Source organism: Xenopus tropicalis, chromosome 4 (genome assembly GCF_000004195.4).
Source record: "Xenopus tropicalis strain Nigerian chromosome 4, UCB_Xtro_10.0, whole genome shotgun sequence".
Taxonomy (NCBI): Eukaryota; Metazoa; Chordata; class Amphibia; order Anura; family Pipidae; genus Xenopus; species Xenopus tropicalis.
The window spans coordinates 27157940-27176226 of NC_030680.2; the positions used below are offsets into that span (position 1 = coordinate 27157940).

Genomic DNA, 18287 nt, shown 5'->3' on the forward strand with positions numbered 1-18287 from the left:
CAAGGTGATTCAATAATTTGAGAGACAAAGTTCAATATTCTCCACAATCATGCCAGCATCTAGTTTAGACTGAAGGGAATATCAGTATAATCGTATACATGTTCTCTTTGTACTGGACTCAGATGAATTGCATTCTCCCATATGTCCTCCCAGTGTTTATAACAGAGTGTTTTTTGGGAAACTTTCCACCATATAGGAATGATTGGAAAATTTGTCAGTAGGAAGACTGACTAATATGTCATAAAATTATGATAACACTCTCTTACACCCTGATAAATGTTGACAAATCTGCTCAAAAAGTATGTGAACAGCATGTTGAGGTGTTCATAAGGCTCTTGATAGAGTTGGAGATGTGAATTTGATAGAATTGTATGTTTTTATTTTTTCTGCATAAGTGCTTTATTTCTCACAGGAACATGGCAGTCTAAGCATTTTGTTTCCACTAGCAGTCTGTATACAACCTTCAAAATATTTTCTTGTACAGCAGCTATTTCTCTTACTTACCATGTTGAACAGACATCTGTAGTTGGTACCACATCATTAATGTTGTAGGTTTGGCCATTGATATAGCATTTGGAGGTACATTTTGCTGGAGGATTCTGAATAAGAGTACAGCTCACTTGCTGGGTACTATCACACTTACTGAAAGAGAAAAAGTAAAAAAATAAAACAGCTTTAAAATTGAACATGGTTGACTTAAAGAAAGGAAAGAAATGACAGTGTTACTTTATAACCAAAATGTAATTGCAAAAAGCACACATTACAATCATATGACATCAAGGTGTATATTATTCCATGTATGTTTATTCCATCTGTGCATGTCTCCCAGAATCAGATACTCTCAGGGCAATGTTATAACGTCTTGGAGAATTTGACAAATTCTCTACGTTCACATCAGTATGTTTTAAAGTCAAGGGGAAAATTCTTTGTAGTTTCTCAGAGTACCTCCCTGTTGAAATTTTCATATGACTCTTAATATAGTGGGACACTTGCATTTTTTAATAGAGTGGTATGTTTTTATTTTCAGATAGACATTTCAGCTGCATTAGCTATTTTCCCCACTATTTTTATGTATACAATCAGCAAAAATATTTATTTATGCAGCAGCTATTACTCTTGCTTACCATGTGTAACAGTCATCTGTAGTAGGTACCACATCATTAATGTTGTAGGTTTGGCCATTGATGGAGCAGGTGGTGGTACATTTTGCTGGAGGATTCTGAAGAGGAGTACAACTCAGCTGTCGGGTAGTATCACATTTACTAAAAAAGAAAAAGAAAAGATTAAACAGCTTTATAATTGATTATACTAAACTAAAACTACATGTGATGCGAAAATATAATGAATGCTATTACAGTGCTGCTCTGTAAACACAATATCATAATATAAACTCACACCACAGTCCTAAGACAGGTATGCATATAAATGTTTACATTCAAAACATTGGTTTTTTTTGGTGCTTTGTTTTTATTAAGTTATCAAATATAGCAATGAGCAATGACAATAGACTCCAATTGCAGCAAAAAAAAAAAAAAAAGTTGCACTGTAAAAAAGACAAGTGGCATGGAAAAAGTCACCTTAAAAAAAACAGCCAATGGCTTTAATGAGTTAGACGTGTTCTAATCCAGTAAGCTAAGTACAGTGATCATGTCATAAAGTATTCACTATCATCAAGTAAGCAATCTGTTTAATTTTCTCTATTTCTGTCTGTGGTTTCCTTTCTGTGGGTGCGGCTCACTGTTTCCACTTCAGATAGATCAATCTCTCTAGCCGGTTTAGGACAAAAAACAAGGGATCGCTATGTATATTTGTCAGAAATACCCTGTGGAGTATCTTCCATGCTGTCTCCAAGAAAGGGGTGATCTTAAGCCAATTCTTAGTTCCATAATCTCTACAATCATGCCAGTATCTGTTTGTGACTGAGGGGAGTATTCTAGCTATTTTTTAACAAATAGCTATTCATTGTAATACTATAGATAATAGCTTTTTAGTATTTTTTTTACTTGAGGTTTGCTGGGAATCATTAATTTCAGCATACTACTTAGAAATTATTGGGACATTTTTCACTAGGAAGTCTGATTAATATGTCATAAAATGATGATATTGCTATATTTTGGCAAGGTCCCTTAGGCTTATATGCTTTAAAAGAGTAAATGACCTTCCTGTTTGGTTTTCATAAGGCTCTTAATATAGTGGGACCTGCATTAATTGAAAGAATGGAATGCTTTTATTTTCAGATAGAGATTTCACTGAACAGGTATGGGATCCCTTATCCGGAAACCCGTTATCCAGAAAGCTCCGAATTACGGAAAGCCCATCTCCCATAGACTCCATTTTAATCAAATAATTCAGAATTTTAAAACTGATTTCCTTTTTTCTCTGTAGTAATAAAACAGTAATTTGTAATTGATCCCAACAAAGATATACATAATCATTTTTGGATGCAAAACAATCCTATTGTGTTTAATTAATGTTTTATTGATTTTTTTAGTAGACTTAAGGTATGGAAATCCAAATTACGGAAAGAACCCTTATCCGGAATACCCTTGGTCCTGATACCCTTGGTCCTTTGAAACAATGCAAAAAACGGATACTGCTACCTAGCAATAAGTCCCATTGTATAACTGAAAATGAATAGTTTGAGCATATTTATCCAGCTATATTTTATCCACCTTTATTGCACTAAACCCATAACATGCCAGAGTCCTCAAAAAAAGTTTAGTCTTGAGCAGGTTCTGCCAGGGCTATCGGCACAGTGTTTATATGTTCTCCTTAATCTCTTTTGTGTTCTCCTAAATGTATCTTGTTAGTCGTGGGGTAATGGTTGGGGTGTTTTAAATGTGAGGGAAAAGAAAAAAGAAGGAAAATATTGGTATGTTTTATTAAAAATTGAAGACATAATGCATTTCCAATAAAGGCCCTGTTTTTTGACTGAAAAGGCATGCTCTTTCAAAAGAGGCTGAATATAAAAATGAAAACTCAATGTTGTGTTTCATCATATAATATAATTAAGAGCATTCTGTTTCCACTAATGGTTTGAATGCAACCTGCTAAAACAGTTTCTTGTACAGCTATTTCTCTTACTTACCATGTTGAACAGTCATCTGTAGTAGGTACCACATCATTAATGTTGTAGGTTTGGCCGTTGATGGAGCAGGTGGTGGTACATTTTGCTGGAGGATTCTGAAGAGGAGTACAGCTCAGCTGTTGGTTAGTATCACATGTACTGAAAGAAAAATAATAGAAAATAATAGACTAAACAGCCCCATGATGTCAAACAGTAACACAATAGTGTTACTGTGCCTGAAAGAAATAAAAGAATTTAAAGTGCTGCTTTGCAAAACCAAGGTATAATTACATCAACACCTACTGCAATGATATGACAGCTATGAAATATGTTTAAAGCCTGAACTGTTTTATTTTTGTACTTTTATTTTTCTCAAATTAAATAAGTACAGCCATGGAACAGGAAATGAAGTAATCACAATGTTTGGTCCATTAAAAGTAGGACAACAGCATCATATAATTTAAAAAGGACAACACCTCTTTAACAAATTAAGTAAAGACAGGCAAATGAAAGTATTCAAAGAGTATTATGAGTGTGTGTGATACCCCAGGTGGGATCTCAACCATGGCTAAGGTCAGGAAAACAGCAAATCTAAATAACCCCAGAAATCATCAAATGTATGGGTTGTATTATCATGCCATACAATTAAGAATTCTATTCATTTAATGTTCTCTTTTCCTTTCTGCCATTCCCTTTCTGTTGGTACAGCTCGCTGTTTCTATTTCTGACTGAGCAATCGCCTTGTTACTGTCCAAAAATGGTTCATCAGTCTCCAGGCTGGTTCAGCAAAGCAGTTAATAGAAAAGTATGGTTTTTGTTTTCATATTTCAGCTGCAGTATAGCCTGAGCAGTTATATTTCTACTAACTTTTTGTATACTTTTCTTTAAGGTAGCTATTTCTCCTACTTACCATGTTGAACAGTCATCTGTAGTAGGTACCACATCATTAATGCTGTAGGTTTGGCCATTGATATAGCATTTGGAGGTACATTTTGCTGGAGGATTCTGAATAAGAGTGCAGCTCACTTGTTGGTTAGTATCACACTTGCTAAAAAAAAAAAAAGCAGGGTGCCTAAGTATTTCTGTTTTCACTAAAACTTTGTGTTCACCCTTCCAAAATATTTTCTTGTACAGCAGTTATTTATCTTACTTACCATGTGTAACAGTCATCTGTAGTAGGTACCACATCATTAATGTTGTAGGTTTGGCCATTGATGGAGCAGGTGGTGATACATTTTGCTGGAGGATTCTGAAGAGGAGTACAACTCAGCTGTCGGTTAGTATCACATTTACTGAAAGAAAAATAATAAAAAATATACTAAACAGCGCCATGATTTCATACAGTAAAACAATAGTGTTACTGTGCCTGTAAGAAATAAAAGAATTTAAAGTGCTGCTTTGCAAAACCAAGGTATAATTACATCAACACATCTGCAATAATATAGCAACTAAGAGTATGTTTAAAGCCTGAACTGTTTTATTTTTTTAATTTTATTTTTCTCAAATAAAATAAGTACAGCCATGGAATAGGAAATGAAGTACACAATGTTTGATCCATTAAAAGTAGGGCAACAGCATAATATAATTTAAAAAGGACGACACCCCCTATACCAAATTAATTAAAGACAGGCTAGCAAAAGCATTCAAAGTATTATGAGTGTGTGTGATACCCCAGCTGGGATTTCAATCATGGCTAAGGTCAGGAAAACAGTAAATCCAAAAAAAACCACAAATCATCAAATGTATTAATTGTATTAGTATGTCATACAATTAAGAATTCTATTTATTTAATTTTCTCTTTTCCTTTCTGCCATTCCCTTTCTGTTGGTACAGCTCGCTGTTTCTATTTCTGACTGAGCAATCACCTTGTTACTGTCCAAAAATGGTTCAACAAGCTCCAGGCTGGTTCAGCAGTGCAGCTAATAGAAAAGTATGGTTTTTGTTTTCATATTGATATTTCAGCTGCAGTATAGACTGAGCAGTTTTATTTCTACTAACTTTTTGTATAGAACCTGCCAAAATATTTTCTTTAAGGTAGCTATATCTCTCACTTACCATGTTGAACAGTCATCTGTAGTTGGTACCACATCATTAATGTTGTAGGTTTGGCCATTGATATAGCATTTGGAGATACATTTTGCTGGAGGATTCTGAATAAGAGTGCAGCTCACTTGTTGGTTAGTATCACAGAGACTAAAAGAGAAATAAAAAGGCAAAACAGCTTTAGAATTGAACAGAATAAAACAAAAGGATATTAAAGAAATGAGAGTGCTGCTTTACAAACAAAATAAAACTTGCTAAAAAAAAACACAGAACAGCTTTGTAAATGAACATGGTAAAACATACTTCAATCATATGACAGCAAAGTATATATGTTTAAAGTCTAATCATTTTTTATTTTTGTACTTTATTTTATCAACTTATGAAACACATTACGTACAGCCATTGATCATGTATCAGTGATCATGATCAATGATCATGTAGTCACAATGTTACTCCATTAAAAAGATGGCAACAACATAATCAAACTCAAAAACAGAAACCGCTATATAGTAGGTAGAAATTAGTGACCAAAGTAAAAGGAAAAAAGAGAGAAAACAGGCAAAATAAAAAAATCAGGAGAAATAAGTTGTATTATGAGTACATATGACTCCCTAAATTGGCTCTCAATTGAAGTTTCTGTAGTAGTAGTAACAGCAATTATTCCACACATCATCATCATATGTATATTTATATTATTTTGCCACTCTATTTCTTTCTGCTGTTTCCTTTATGTGGGTATGGATCTCTGTTCCATTTCAGACAGAGCAATTTCCTTGTCAATCTTGAATGACAGTTCATTAGTGTCTTAGCTGTATTAATAGATTTAAGTATTGATTTCCACAGGACATAAGTACTTCCTATGTATATTTGATCGAAATAGCCTGTGGAGTATTTTCTGTAGTGTCTCCAAGAAATGGATGATCTCATTCCCCACAATCATGCCAACATATGTTTGAGACTGAAGTACCAAATCAGTATAATCTTATACATGTTTGATTGGTACTGGACACAAATAGATGAATATATAGAATATATAGATGAACCTCTGCTAGCAGAGGTTTTTGTATTTTGTATTCAACCTGCCTGGATTTATTATTTTTACAGTCCTTGGACTGGCTTTATGGAAGGGCTCAGCAAAAAATAATAATTTATGGAAGAAAAGAGGTACCAAAGATGTAAGTACATAGACTGTACAGGGCTAGAACCCAGCCTATGCTTAAAATAGGCACTACTATGCAATAATGCTTTAAAAGTTAAGAGTATACAGTTTCCACTAACACTTTGTATACAACCTGCCAAAATATTTTCTTGTACAGCAGTTATTTATGTTACGTACCATGCTGAGCAGTCATCTGTAGTAGGTACCACATCATTAATGTTGTAGGTTTGGCCATTGATATAGCATTTGGAGGTACATTTTGCTGGAGGATTCTGAATAAGAGTGCAACTCACTTGTTGGTTAGTATCACAGAGACTAAAAGAGAAATAAAAAGACAAAACAGCTTTAGGATTGAACAGAATAAAACAAAAGGATATTAAAGAAATGAGAGTGCTGCTTTACAAACAAAATATAATTACAAAAATACACTACAATCATATGACAGCTAAGTATTTACATGTTTTAAGCCTAAACATTTTTATTGTGTTATTTTACTTTTACCTAATTATCAAATGAAATAAGTGCAGCCATTTATCATGTAATGAAGTAGTCAAATTTGTGGTAATTTAAAAGTATGGAAACAACATTATGAAATTCAAAAACAACAACAGAAATGAGTGACCAAAGTAAAAGGAAAATAGAGAGTAGACAGGTCAATGATGAGATCAGAAGAAAGGAGAATTATGAATTCTTCACATTTAAACTTGCATCTATTTGAGCCTGAGAGGCATATTCTATAGAGTGTTTCAGGAATATAGCAAAAACTAATCAGAATCTTCTACACTGTTTCATTGTCCTAGACACTGATGTATGGACTGGTGTATGGACTGGGAATCATTCCATACAAGATACCATATAGGACTAATGGGGATTTTTTCAGTAGGAAGTCTAATATATATTACCTAAAACTATGAAATCATCTCTTATGTCCTGCACCCCTGTCAAAGCTGCTTAAAAGGAGTATGTTACCGCCCTATTGAGGTTTTTGATCAAACTCTTAATATAGGTTGAGGCATATATTTATTGACATAATGGTATCTTTTTAATTTCAGATACAGATTGTAGCTGCATTATTTCTTTGATTCTCCCAGCTGAATTGTAGCTTAAAGGAACAGTAACACCAAAAACTGAAAGTGTATAAAAGTAACTAAAATATAATGTGCTGCTGCCCTGCACTGGTAAAAGTTGTGTGTTTACTTCAGAAAGTCTACTATAATTTATATAAATAAGCTGCTATGTAGCCATGGAGGCAGCCATTCAAAGGAGAAAAGGCACAGGCACATAGCAGATAACAGATAAAACACTATTGCATTCTCCAGAACTTATCTGTTATCTGCTATGTAACCTGTGCCTTTTCTCCTTTTTTCCAGCTTGAATGGCTGCCCCCGTGGCTACACAGCAGCTTATTATATAAATTATAGTAGTGTTACTGTAGCAAACACACCAGTTTTACCAGTGCAGGGCAACAGTGCATTATATTTGTATTAATTTAAAGCTCTTTCAGTTTTTGGTGTTACTGTTCCTTTAAGCTAGACTTCCACTTACATTTTGTATAAAACCTACCACATTATTTTCTTTTAAAGCAGCAATTTCTCTTACTTACCAAGTTGAACAGTCATCTGTAGTAGGTACCACATCATTAATGTTGTAGGTTTGGCCATTGATATAGCATTTGGAGGTACATTTTGCTGGAGGATTCTGAATTAGAGTACAGCTCACTTGTTGGTTAGTATCACACTTACTAAAAAAATAAAAGAACAAAACAGCTTTATGATTGAACATAGTAAAACAAGGTGATATTTGATTATAAGACCAAATAAATAAGAATGCTGCTTTATAAACACGGTATAATTGCATATACACACACTACAATAATATGACAGTGAGGTTTGAAGCCTACTCAGTATTTATTTTGGTACTTAATTTTTATCAACCTATCAAATAAGTACAGCTGTGAAGAATGTAATAAAGTAGACACAATGGGCCCGATTCACTAAAGTCTGAAATAAGGAGTGCTATTTATAGCATGCGTTAAAAATCTTATCACTTCTTATTTTTAGCTCGATTCACTAAAAGGACACTTGTCATAATTAAGAAGCGATGTTCTTGGCGTTATTTATCTTGCAACGACATATTTTCAAGCAACATATTACGCAGCACACAACATATTACGCAGCACATTGCTTGAAAATATGTCGTTGCAAGATAAATAACGCCAAGAACATCGCTTCTTAATTATGACAAGTGTCCTTTTAGTGAATCGAGCGAAAAATAAGAAGTGATAAGATTTTTAACGCATGCTATAAATAGCACTCCTTATTTCGGACTTTAGTGAATCAGGCCCAATGTTTGTTGAATTAAAAGTATTGCAACAATGTAATAAAAAAAACAACACCAGCTAAGTAGTGGGATTGAAGGAGTGGCTAATTTAAAGGAAAAAGGATAGAAGATAGACAAAAGAAAGAATCTGAAGAAAGAAGTAGTATAAGGAGTGTGTATGACTCCCTAAATTAGCTTACTATCATGGTTCCAGTAAGGAAAGCAGTAAATCCCATTACCCTACAACTAACGTTTTCATTTTTGACAACCATATCCTCACCACTTACCATGTGTAACAGTCATCTGTAGTAGGTACCATATCATTAATGTTGTAGGTTTGGCCATTGATGGAGCAGGTGGTGGTACATTTTGCTGGAGGATTCTGAAGAGGAGTACAACTCAGCTGTCGGTTAGTATCGCATTTACTGAAAGAGAAAAATATACACACAATATAATTGCATCAGGCCCACAATCATACAGCAGCTAGGTATATATACGTATATTTAAAACCTAAGACAATTGAAGAATGTGTTTCACAATATGTTGTATAACCAATGTACAATAGCTATTACTCTTACTTACCATGTTGAACAGTCATCTGTAGTAGGTACCACATCATTAATGTTGTAGGTTTGGCCATTGATGGAGCAGGTGGTGGTACATTTTGCTGGAGGATTCTGAAGAGGACTACAACTCAGTTGTTGGTTAGTATCACATTTACTGAAAGAGAAGAAAATATGCAAATATATGTTATTACAATGCTGCTTTGCAAATACAGTATAATTACATAAAAACACACCACAATTATTTGATAGCTAACTACATATGTTTAAACCCTGAACAATTTGTATTTTAGGACTTTATTTTTAATTTAGTTTTAAAATACAGTAAGCACAACCCATGATCATTTAATGAAAGTATGGAAATAACATAATTAAATTAAAACATGACAACAGCTACATAACAGATGAAAAGAAGCACACAAACTAAAAGATGGCAACATCTATTTGAAACTTAGGGGAATTTTCTATGTAGGAATATAGTACAGGTATAGGACCCATTATCCAGAATGCTCGGGACCAAGGGTATTCCGGATAAGGGGTCTTTCCGTAATTTGGATCTCAATACCTTAAGTCTACTAAAAAATCAATAAAACATTAATTAAACCCAATAGGATTGTTTTCCATCCAATAAGGATTCATTATATCTTAGTTGGAATCAATTACAAGGTTCTGTTTTATTTCTACATAGAAAAAGGAAATCAGTTTTAAAATTCTGAATTATTTGATTAAAATGGAGTCTATGGGAGACGGGCATTCTGTAATTCAGAGCTTTCTGGATAACGGGTTTCCGGATAAGGGGTCCGATACCTGTACCAATTTTCGATAACATTATACATATTTTTCTTTATACTCCACACAAATACATGTTGATTTATTTTTAGCATTTTGCCATATGTCCTCCCAGTTTATCTACTGAAGTTTTGCTGGGAATCATAGTCCCCAGGATATTATAGAAGAGAAATTGGGAAAATTTACAGTAATAAGACTGATTCATTTTTCATAAATCACTCTTTTGTGTCCTGGTGGCATATCGTCTAAAAAGGAATACACAACTTCCTTTTTAAGGTTTTCATGATGCTTTTAATATAGTAGTAGACATGCAGTTATTGATAGAATTGTATGTTTTTATTTTCTGCCTAAGCATTTGTGTTTCCACTTACATTTTGTATACAACTTGCCAAAACAATTTCTTGTACACTAGCTGTTTCCCTTACTTACCATGCTGAACAGTCATCTGTAGTTGGTACCACATCATTAATGTTGTAGGTTTGGCCATCGATATAGCATTTGGACGTACATTTTGCATTCTGAATAAGAGTACAGCTCACTTGTTGGTTAGTATCACATATACTGAAATAGAAAAGACAAAACAGCTTCATGATTATAGATGGTAACAAAAAAAGTATATTTGACTAAAGGAAATAAAATATATTACAGTGTGGCTTTATAGCACAGTGTTAAATAAAAAAAAATACTACAATCATATAACAACAAGGTATATACAGTATGTTTGAAGCCAAAATATGTTTTATTTTTGTACTTTATTTTATCAGCTTATACAATATAATTTAAGTACCGGCATCAATCATGTTATGAAGTAGTCACAATGTTTGGTCCATTAAAATTATGGCAACACTATCAAACTGAATAGCTATATAGCTGGTGGAAAGAAGTGACAAAAGCAAAATAAAAAAGGGAGAAGACAGATAAAAGATAAAAGGATAAAAAAACAAGGAGTGTATGGCTCTCTGAATAATCATAATTCCAGTCAAGAAAGAATTACCCCGCAACTCATGAAATGTTTGCATTGTATTATTTTGCCATGCAGATAAGTGGACTACCCTTCCTAGTGATGTTGTTATAGCAGAATCTGTTAATGTCTTTAAGTGGGGCTTGGATGAGTTCTTGAACAAGCATAGTATCCAAGGCTACTAAAATCTACAGTTAGTATTGATGTTGGTATATATGGTTTATGCATGTGAATATAGATAGGTCAGTATGGGTTTATGTGTGCTGGGGTTACTTGGAAGGGTTGAACTTGATGGACTCTGGTCTTTTTTCAACCCAATGTTACTATGTAACATTCATTTAATTTCCTCTATTTCTTTCTGTGGTTGCTGTTTTGTAGCTATAGTTCTTTGTTTCCATTTCTAATACAGGTATAGGACCCATTATCCAGAATGCTCGGGACCAAGGGTATTCTGGATAAGGGGTCTTTCTGTAATTTGGATCTCCATACCTTAAGTCTGCTAAAAAATCAATAAAACATTAATTAACCCCAATAGGATTGTTTTGCATCCAAAAAGGATTATTTATATCTTAGTTGGGATCAGTTACAAGGCACTGTTTTATTACAACAGAGAAAAAGGAAATCAGTTTTAAAATTCTGAATTATTTGATTAAAATGGGGTCTATGAGAGACGGGCTTTCCGTAATTCGGAGCTTTCTGGATAACGGGTTTCCGGATAAGGGGTCCGATACCTGTACTACAATCTGTCAGAAAAAAATATGGTATCACTCTCTCCTGTGCCCTGAGCCCCTTTGGCATATCTACTCAAAAGGAAGTATGTAATAAATCTGCATATGTCTTCATTAGGCTCTTACTATAGTGAGAGTCCTGCAGATATTGAAAGAATGTTATTTTTTTATTTTTAGATAGAGATTTTAGCTGCATTAGCTCTTTAATTCTCCCAGCAGCATGGTAGCCTTGACATGTTTGTTTCAACTAACAATATGTATACAACCTGCCAAAATAATTGCTTATACAGCAGATATTTCTCTTACTTACCATGCTGAACAGTCATCTGAAGTAGGTACCACATCATTAATGTTGTAGGTTTGGCCATTGATATAGCATTTGGAGGTACATTTTGCTGGAGGATTCTGAATAAGACTACAACTCACTTGTTGGTTTGTATCACACTTACTGAAAGAGAAAGAGATAAAATATGATTGAACATGATACAACAAAGAAATATTTGGCTAAAAGAAATACAAGATACACACTACAAATATATGACAGCTAGATATATATGTTTAAAGCATATATTATGTTTTTATCAAGTTATCACATAAATTAGGTACAGATAGCTATTCTGTAATGAAGTTGTCTCAATGTTTGGTCCCTAAATAGTATGGCAATAACATTGAACAATGCGCGTCACTCCAAATGCATTAAAGTCAATGAGCATTTCTTCTCACTTCTACCGTGCAACATTTTTTTCTTACATTTTTATGCCATGCATGTAAGTATTTCATTCATTTGATTTCCTCTATTTCTTATTGAAGTTTCTGTGGGCATGGTTTTCTGTTTCCATTTTTCCTTGGAAGCACTTGCAAAGCACCTGAACTGAGAACTTGCACTTATATTACAGTATCACCCACTGTAACCTGCAACATTTATCACTCTCCTATTTGTGTCTTAAGTTACCCTCCCACTTAGATTGTAAGCTCTACAGGGAACTCCATCCTCTTGTCTCTTTGTCACTTAGCTCTGTTGAATCTTAAAAATGCAACTGTACTTTATATTTATTTGTATTCATTATTGTACTTTCTAGTTATGTATCTATTATTGTAATGAACCCATGTTTGTTTATTGAGTTATTGTTCTGCTATACTGCACTGCATACATAAGTAATGCTATATAGATAAAAATAATATACATACATACATACATTTTAGACAGAACAATCTATTTGTTAATCTCAAAGTAAGATTCAGCTATTCCATAGTATAATTTATATATAATCTTGTGACTTTCGGATCGCCAATACGATATTATCGTGACTAATACAATTTTTTCGTAAGCATTTTCATGACATTTCCGATCATCAGAAATGATCATATCTAATCTGAATTTTACCCATTTTGGGATTCGAATTTGTACTTTGATGAATCAGCCCCAATGTGTGTGACAAAGTTGAAAGTTCACCACATTCATACCAGTATCTATTTGAGGCCAAGCATATCAAAATATTTTCTTGTACAGCAGCTGTTTCTCTTACTTACCATGCTGAACAGTCATCTGTAGTTGGTACCACATCATTAATGTTGTAGGTTTGGCCATTGATATAGCATTTGGAGATACATTTGGCTGGAGGATTCTGAATAAGAGTACAGCTCACTTGTTGGTTAGTATCACAGTAACTGAAAGAGAAAAAGAAAAGACAATATAGTTTCTCATGAATGGAGTACACATTTTCTTCAATCATATACATGTTCTTTTTGTACTGGACACAATAGATCACTTTTTACATTCTTCAATATGTCTTCCCAGTTTATATTCTGGAAGTTTGCAACAAATTGTTCCACCCAAAATACCATATACTGTGGGGTGACTGGAAAATGTATTAGTAGAAATTCTGATTAATATATAAAAAAAAAACATGACATTACTCTCTTGTGCCCTGGCCTCTTTGGCATATATGCCAAAAAGTAGTATGTGACCACCCTATAAGGCTCTTAATATGAGTGAGACCTACAATTATTGTTAAAATGGTATTTCATTTTCAGATAGAGAGTTTAGATGAATTTTCTTTTTGATTCTCCCAGAAGCATTAGCAGCACCTAGGCATTTTTTCTTCCATTTTTGATTAACATTTTGTATACAATATACTAAAATAATTTCTTTTACAGCAGCTATTTCTCTTACTTACCATGTTGAACAATCATCCGAAGTAGGTATCACATCATTCAAATTGTAGGTTAGGCCATTGATATAGCATTTGGAGGTACATTTTGCTGGAGGATTCTGAATAAGAGTACAGCTTACTTGTTGGTTAGTATCACAGAGACTGAAAGAAAAAAGAAAAGACAAAACAGCTTTAAGATTGAACCTGATAAAATGAATTGATAACAGTTATTAAAGTGCTGCTTTATACAGCATTATAACATTAACACACTACAATCTTATAGAGATACTGACACTAGAAATTACATCTATCTTAACATTTTCTTTGCTTGATATTAATAATTTTGCTATAAAAGTATTTGCGTTTACATAACCTCTCTGACCCCCCATGATCCTCTGTGAGGGAGCTGCCATTTTCATGCAGCAGATGTCTATTAGATGTAGAAGCTAGAACTGACAGGTTGAGAAGGGGCAGTCAGATTGGCAAAAATGGTTTAGGAACTTCAGGTAACAAGTAATACTTACAAAAACAAACCAAATTTATAAAACATGATCATCGAGACCTATAGGTACTTTTTATGTATATTTGTATTTTGAAAAGTTTTAGTGTCAGTATCACTTTACAACAGCTTTTATTTTGGTACTTTATTTTTATCAAGCTATCAAATATAATAAGAACCGTTATTTATCAAGTAAAGATGTCATCACTATATTTGGTCCATTAATAGTATGACAACAACATAATGAAAATTATAAACGACAACAGCTATACAAAAGGTGGAAGGAGTGACCACAATTAAAGAAAAAAAGATGCAAATGGGAAAAAAAGGCAAATGAAAGCATAGAAAGAAAGCAAATTATGAATTTATATTTCACTCTAATTTGGCTGTGAATCATGGCTCCAGTCAGGAAAGCAATACATTCTATTACTCCACACATCAGCATAGGTATGCATTGTGCACTTATGCCATGTAATTAAGTATTCCATTCTTTTAATCTCCTCTATTTCTTAGTGTAGTTCCCATTCTGTAAGTATGGTTTTCATTTCTGACAGAGCAATCTCTTTGCCACTATAAAGGACATATAAAGTACATTTCACTGGGGATGCCAAAATATTAGGCGCCACCTAGATTGTTAATTTTTTCCCAAGACTGGTGCCCCTGTTAGGAGAAAACTGCATTTGCCTGAGCTGGCATCTTACTTACATTCCTTCTGGCTTCCCAGGCATGCCTTTGGAAAATCCCTGTTACAGCATGAGCAGTAATGTAATTCTGGTGAGATCTACTCTACTGTGCTTGCACAGAATGCCAAATGCCAAAGGAACAAAGACCTAGGGTAAGGAGATGCCAACATGGCACCTCAATAGTTTTTCCATGGGCCAGAGATTTTTCAGAAGGAGGTCTGATTAATATATCATAACAATATGATATAATTTTACTGTGCCTTGGGTCCCTGTGGCATGTTTGCTCAAAAGGAGTACATGTCCTTCTTGTTTTCATATAGAGATTTCAACTGCATTAGCTTTTTGATTCTCCCAGCAGCAGGACAGACTATGCATTTTTGTTTCCAATCCCATTTAGTATACAACCTTTCAAAATATTTTCTTGTACAGAAGCAATTTTTTTTAACTGTACAGAAGCTGTTTCTTTTACTTACCATGTGTAACAGTCATCTGTACTAGGTACCACATCATTAATGTTGTAGGTTTGGCCATTGATTGAGCAGGTGGTGGTACATTTTGCTGGAGGATTCTGAAGAGGAGTACAACTCAGCTGTCGGTTACTATCACACTTACTGAAAGAGAAAAAGAAAAGATAAAACAGCTTTATAATTGAACACAGCAAAGTAAAAGGACATTTGACACAAAGAATAAATTACATCCCAGTGCTGCTTTACAAATACTTGCAGCTATATGGTTATCAATATGGCTATCAGTTTTCAAAACTGGTTCAGTAGATATCAGTATTGCATTCCATAACGCCATCAATGCCTATGTATATTAGACTAAAATACCAAGAAAGTAGCTACCATCTTATTCCCAAGAAATAGGTGATCTCAGGACAATTCCATAATGTTTGGGAAAAAGTTCAATATCCTCTGCAATCATCTCAGCATCAATTTGACACTGAGGAGGGTTATTCTTGTCAGTTTTTAAGGAGTATAGTACAAAATGAGAATAATCCTTAAGATATTCCTTTGGTACTGGACATAGATAGATGACATTTTAGTATTATCCCATATGTCCTCTAAGTTTATTTACTGGAGGTTTGCTGGATATTGTCCCACCCTGTATACCATATAGGAGTGATTGGAAAATGTATCAGTAAAAAGTCTGATTAATATGTCATAAAAATATGATATCACTCTGTTGTTCCCAGGACAACTGAGACATATCTTCTCAAAAACATTTGAGCTGCATTAGCCTTTTTGTTCTCCCAGCAGTAGGGTTGCCTAAATATTATTGGGACTATGCAAGAAAAGGGTACGTCCTACTCCTTATCAATAAGTCCCATTGTTGTATTGATTTTAAATAATACAGGTAAAGGATCCCTTATCCGGAAACCCATTATCCAGAAAGTTCCGAATTATGGAAAGGCCATCTCCCATAGACTCCATTATAAGCAAATAATTCTAATTTTTAAAAATGATTTCCTTTTTCTCTGTAATAATAAAACAGAACCTTGTACTTGATCCCAACTAAGATATAATTAATCCTTATTGAAGGCAAAACAATCCTATTGGGTTTAAATTATTTTTTAGTAGACTTAAGGTATAGAGATCCAAATTACGGAAAGATCCCTTATCCGGAAAACCCCAGGTCCCGAGCATTCTGGATAACAGGTCCTATACCTGTATTGCACATTAATCTATGTAATAGTGAACAATGTTAGATTACAGAATAAAACTTTTCATTTGAGGGGCACAAGAGCATACTGTTGTACAAGACAGCTACATGAATGAAAATGAATGGTTCAAGCAAATTGGTTCACTTTTAAGGGCATACTATTATAACTTTTAACAGTTTAATCTTGAAAAAAAGGCTGATATAAATGTGAAAATATGAAAATGTAAGCTTGTTTACAACCTGCCAAAATATTTTTTGTACAGCAACTATTTCTCTTACTTACCATGTTGAACAGTCATCTGTAGTAGGTACCACATCATTAATGTTGTAGGTTTGGCCATTGATGGAGCAGGTGGTGGTACATTTTGCTGGAGGATTCGCAATAGGATTACAAGTCAGTTGTTGGTTAGTATCACACTTACTAAAAGAGAAAAAAAAATGGAGAAAACAGTTTTATTACTTAACACAATAAAAAAGGGAAATTAAAAATAAAATAAAAGTTATTACAGTGTTAATTTGCAGTATACAGTACAGTATAATTACATAAACACACACCACAATCATAGGACAGCTAGGCATGCATTTTTAAAGCCTAAACGATTTTTATTTTAGTACTATTTTTTCATAAAGTTGTGAAATGTAATAAGTACAGCCATGGATCATGTAAAAATGTAGTCACCATGCTCAGTCTATTAAAAGTATGGCATTAACATAATCAAACTCAAAAATGACAAACTGACGATAGCTATATAGAAGGTTGAAAGGCGTGACCAAAGAAAAAGAAAAACAAGAGAAGAAGGGATCAAGAGAAGGAGTATTAGGACTGCATATGATACCCTAAATGGGCTCTCAGTCATGGTTCCTCTTAGCAGCCTTCTCTCTTGGAAGACAAAGTGGTAAGCAGTTATGTCCTAATAATTCTTTTTTAGTTGATTTAATTTAATTTATTGATTTAATTTAATTTAATAGTTTCCCCTATGACATAACTCCAGTGATCTATATGTATTTTAGTCTGAAATTACCCTACTGTCTCCAAGAAAGGGTTGATCTCAAGGCATAATGTATGGGATAATTTACATCAGTGACTATTTTGACACTAAGAGGAGTATTGTATGTAGTTGTTCAGGAATATAGTATCAGGTGTGTAGAATCTTATACATGTTATTTTTATACATAACAGAAATATATATAGATGACTTATATATCCCCCCAGTATGTATTCTGAAGGTTTGCTAGGAATAGTTCTATCCCAGATACCATATAGGAATAATTGAAAATTTTCAGTAGGAAGTCTGATTAATATGTCATCTAAATGTAAAATAGATCTCTTGTATCCTGGGTTCCGTGGCATACCTGCACAAAAAGAGTACATGTGCTTCCTGTTGAGGTTTTCATAAGGAGACCTGCAGTTATTGATAACATTTTATGTTTTTTTGATTTTCAGATAGAGATTTCAGCTGCATTACCTCTTTCATTCTCCCACAAGCAGGGTAGCCTAAGTATTTTTGTTTTCACTAACATCTTGTTGAATTTCTCTAACTTACCATGTTGAACAGTCATCTGTAGTAGGTACCACATCATTAATGCTGTAGGTTTGGCCATTGATATAGCATTTGTAGATACATTTTGCAGGAGGATTTGGAATAAGAGTACAGCTCACT

The 18287-nt window shown here is 33.8% G+C and overlaps 1 protein-coding gene and 1 long non-coding RNA gene across 2 annotated transcripts in view; both read right to left on the minus strand.

Moving 5' to 3' along the window:
- The window catches only part of LOC100498223 (mucin-2), a 163485-nt gene that overhangs the window by 106113 nt on the left and 39085 nt on the right, over positions 1-18287 (minus strand). The window contains exons 31-38 of the mRNA XM_031900758.1: positions 15438-15575; positions 13807-13944; positions 13160-13297; positions 6447-6584; positions 5123-5260; positions 4222-4359; positions 3978-4115; positions 1125-1262 (exon numbers count right to left, since the gene is read on the minus strand). Coding sequence (XP_031756618.1) covers positions 1125-1262; positions 3978-4115; positions 4222-4359; positions 5123-5260; positions 6447-6584; positions 13160-13297; positions 13807-13944; positions 15438-15575 — 1104 coding nt within the window. The remainder of the gene's footprint in view (positions 1-1124; positions 1263-3977; positions 4116-4221; positions 4360-5122; positions 5261-6446; positions 6585-13159; positions 13298-13806; positions 13945-15437; positions 15576-18287) is intronic.
- Positions 7894-9181, minus strand: LOC116410331. The gene is made up of 3 exons (XR_004222294.1): positions 9171-9181; positions 8876-9013; positions 7894-8010 (listed from the first exon to the last, which is right to left on the minus strand). It is a non-coding gene; the product is annotated as an uncharacterized LOC116410331 (long non-coding RNA).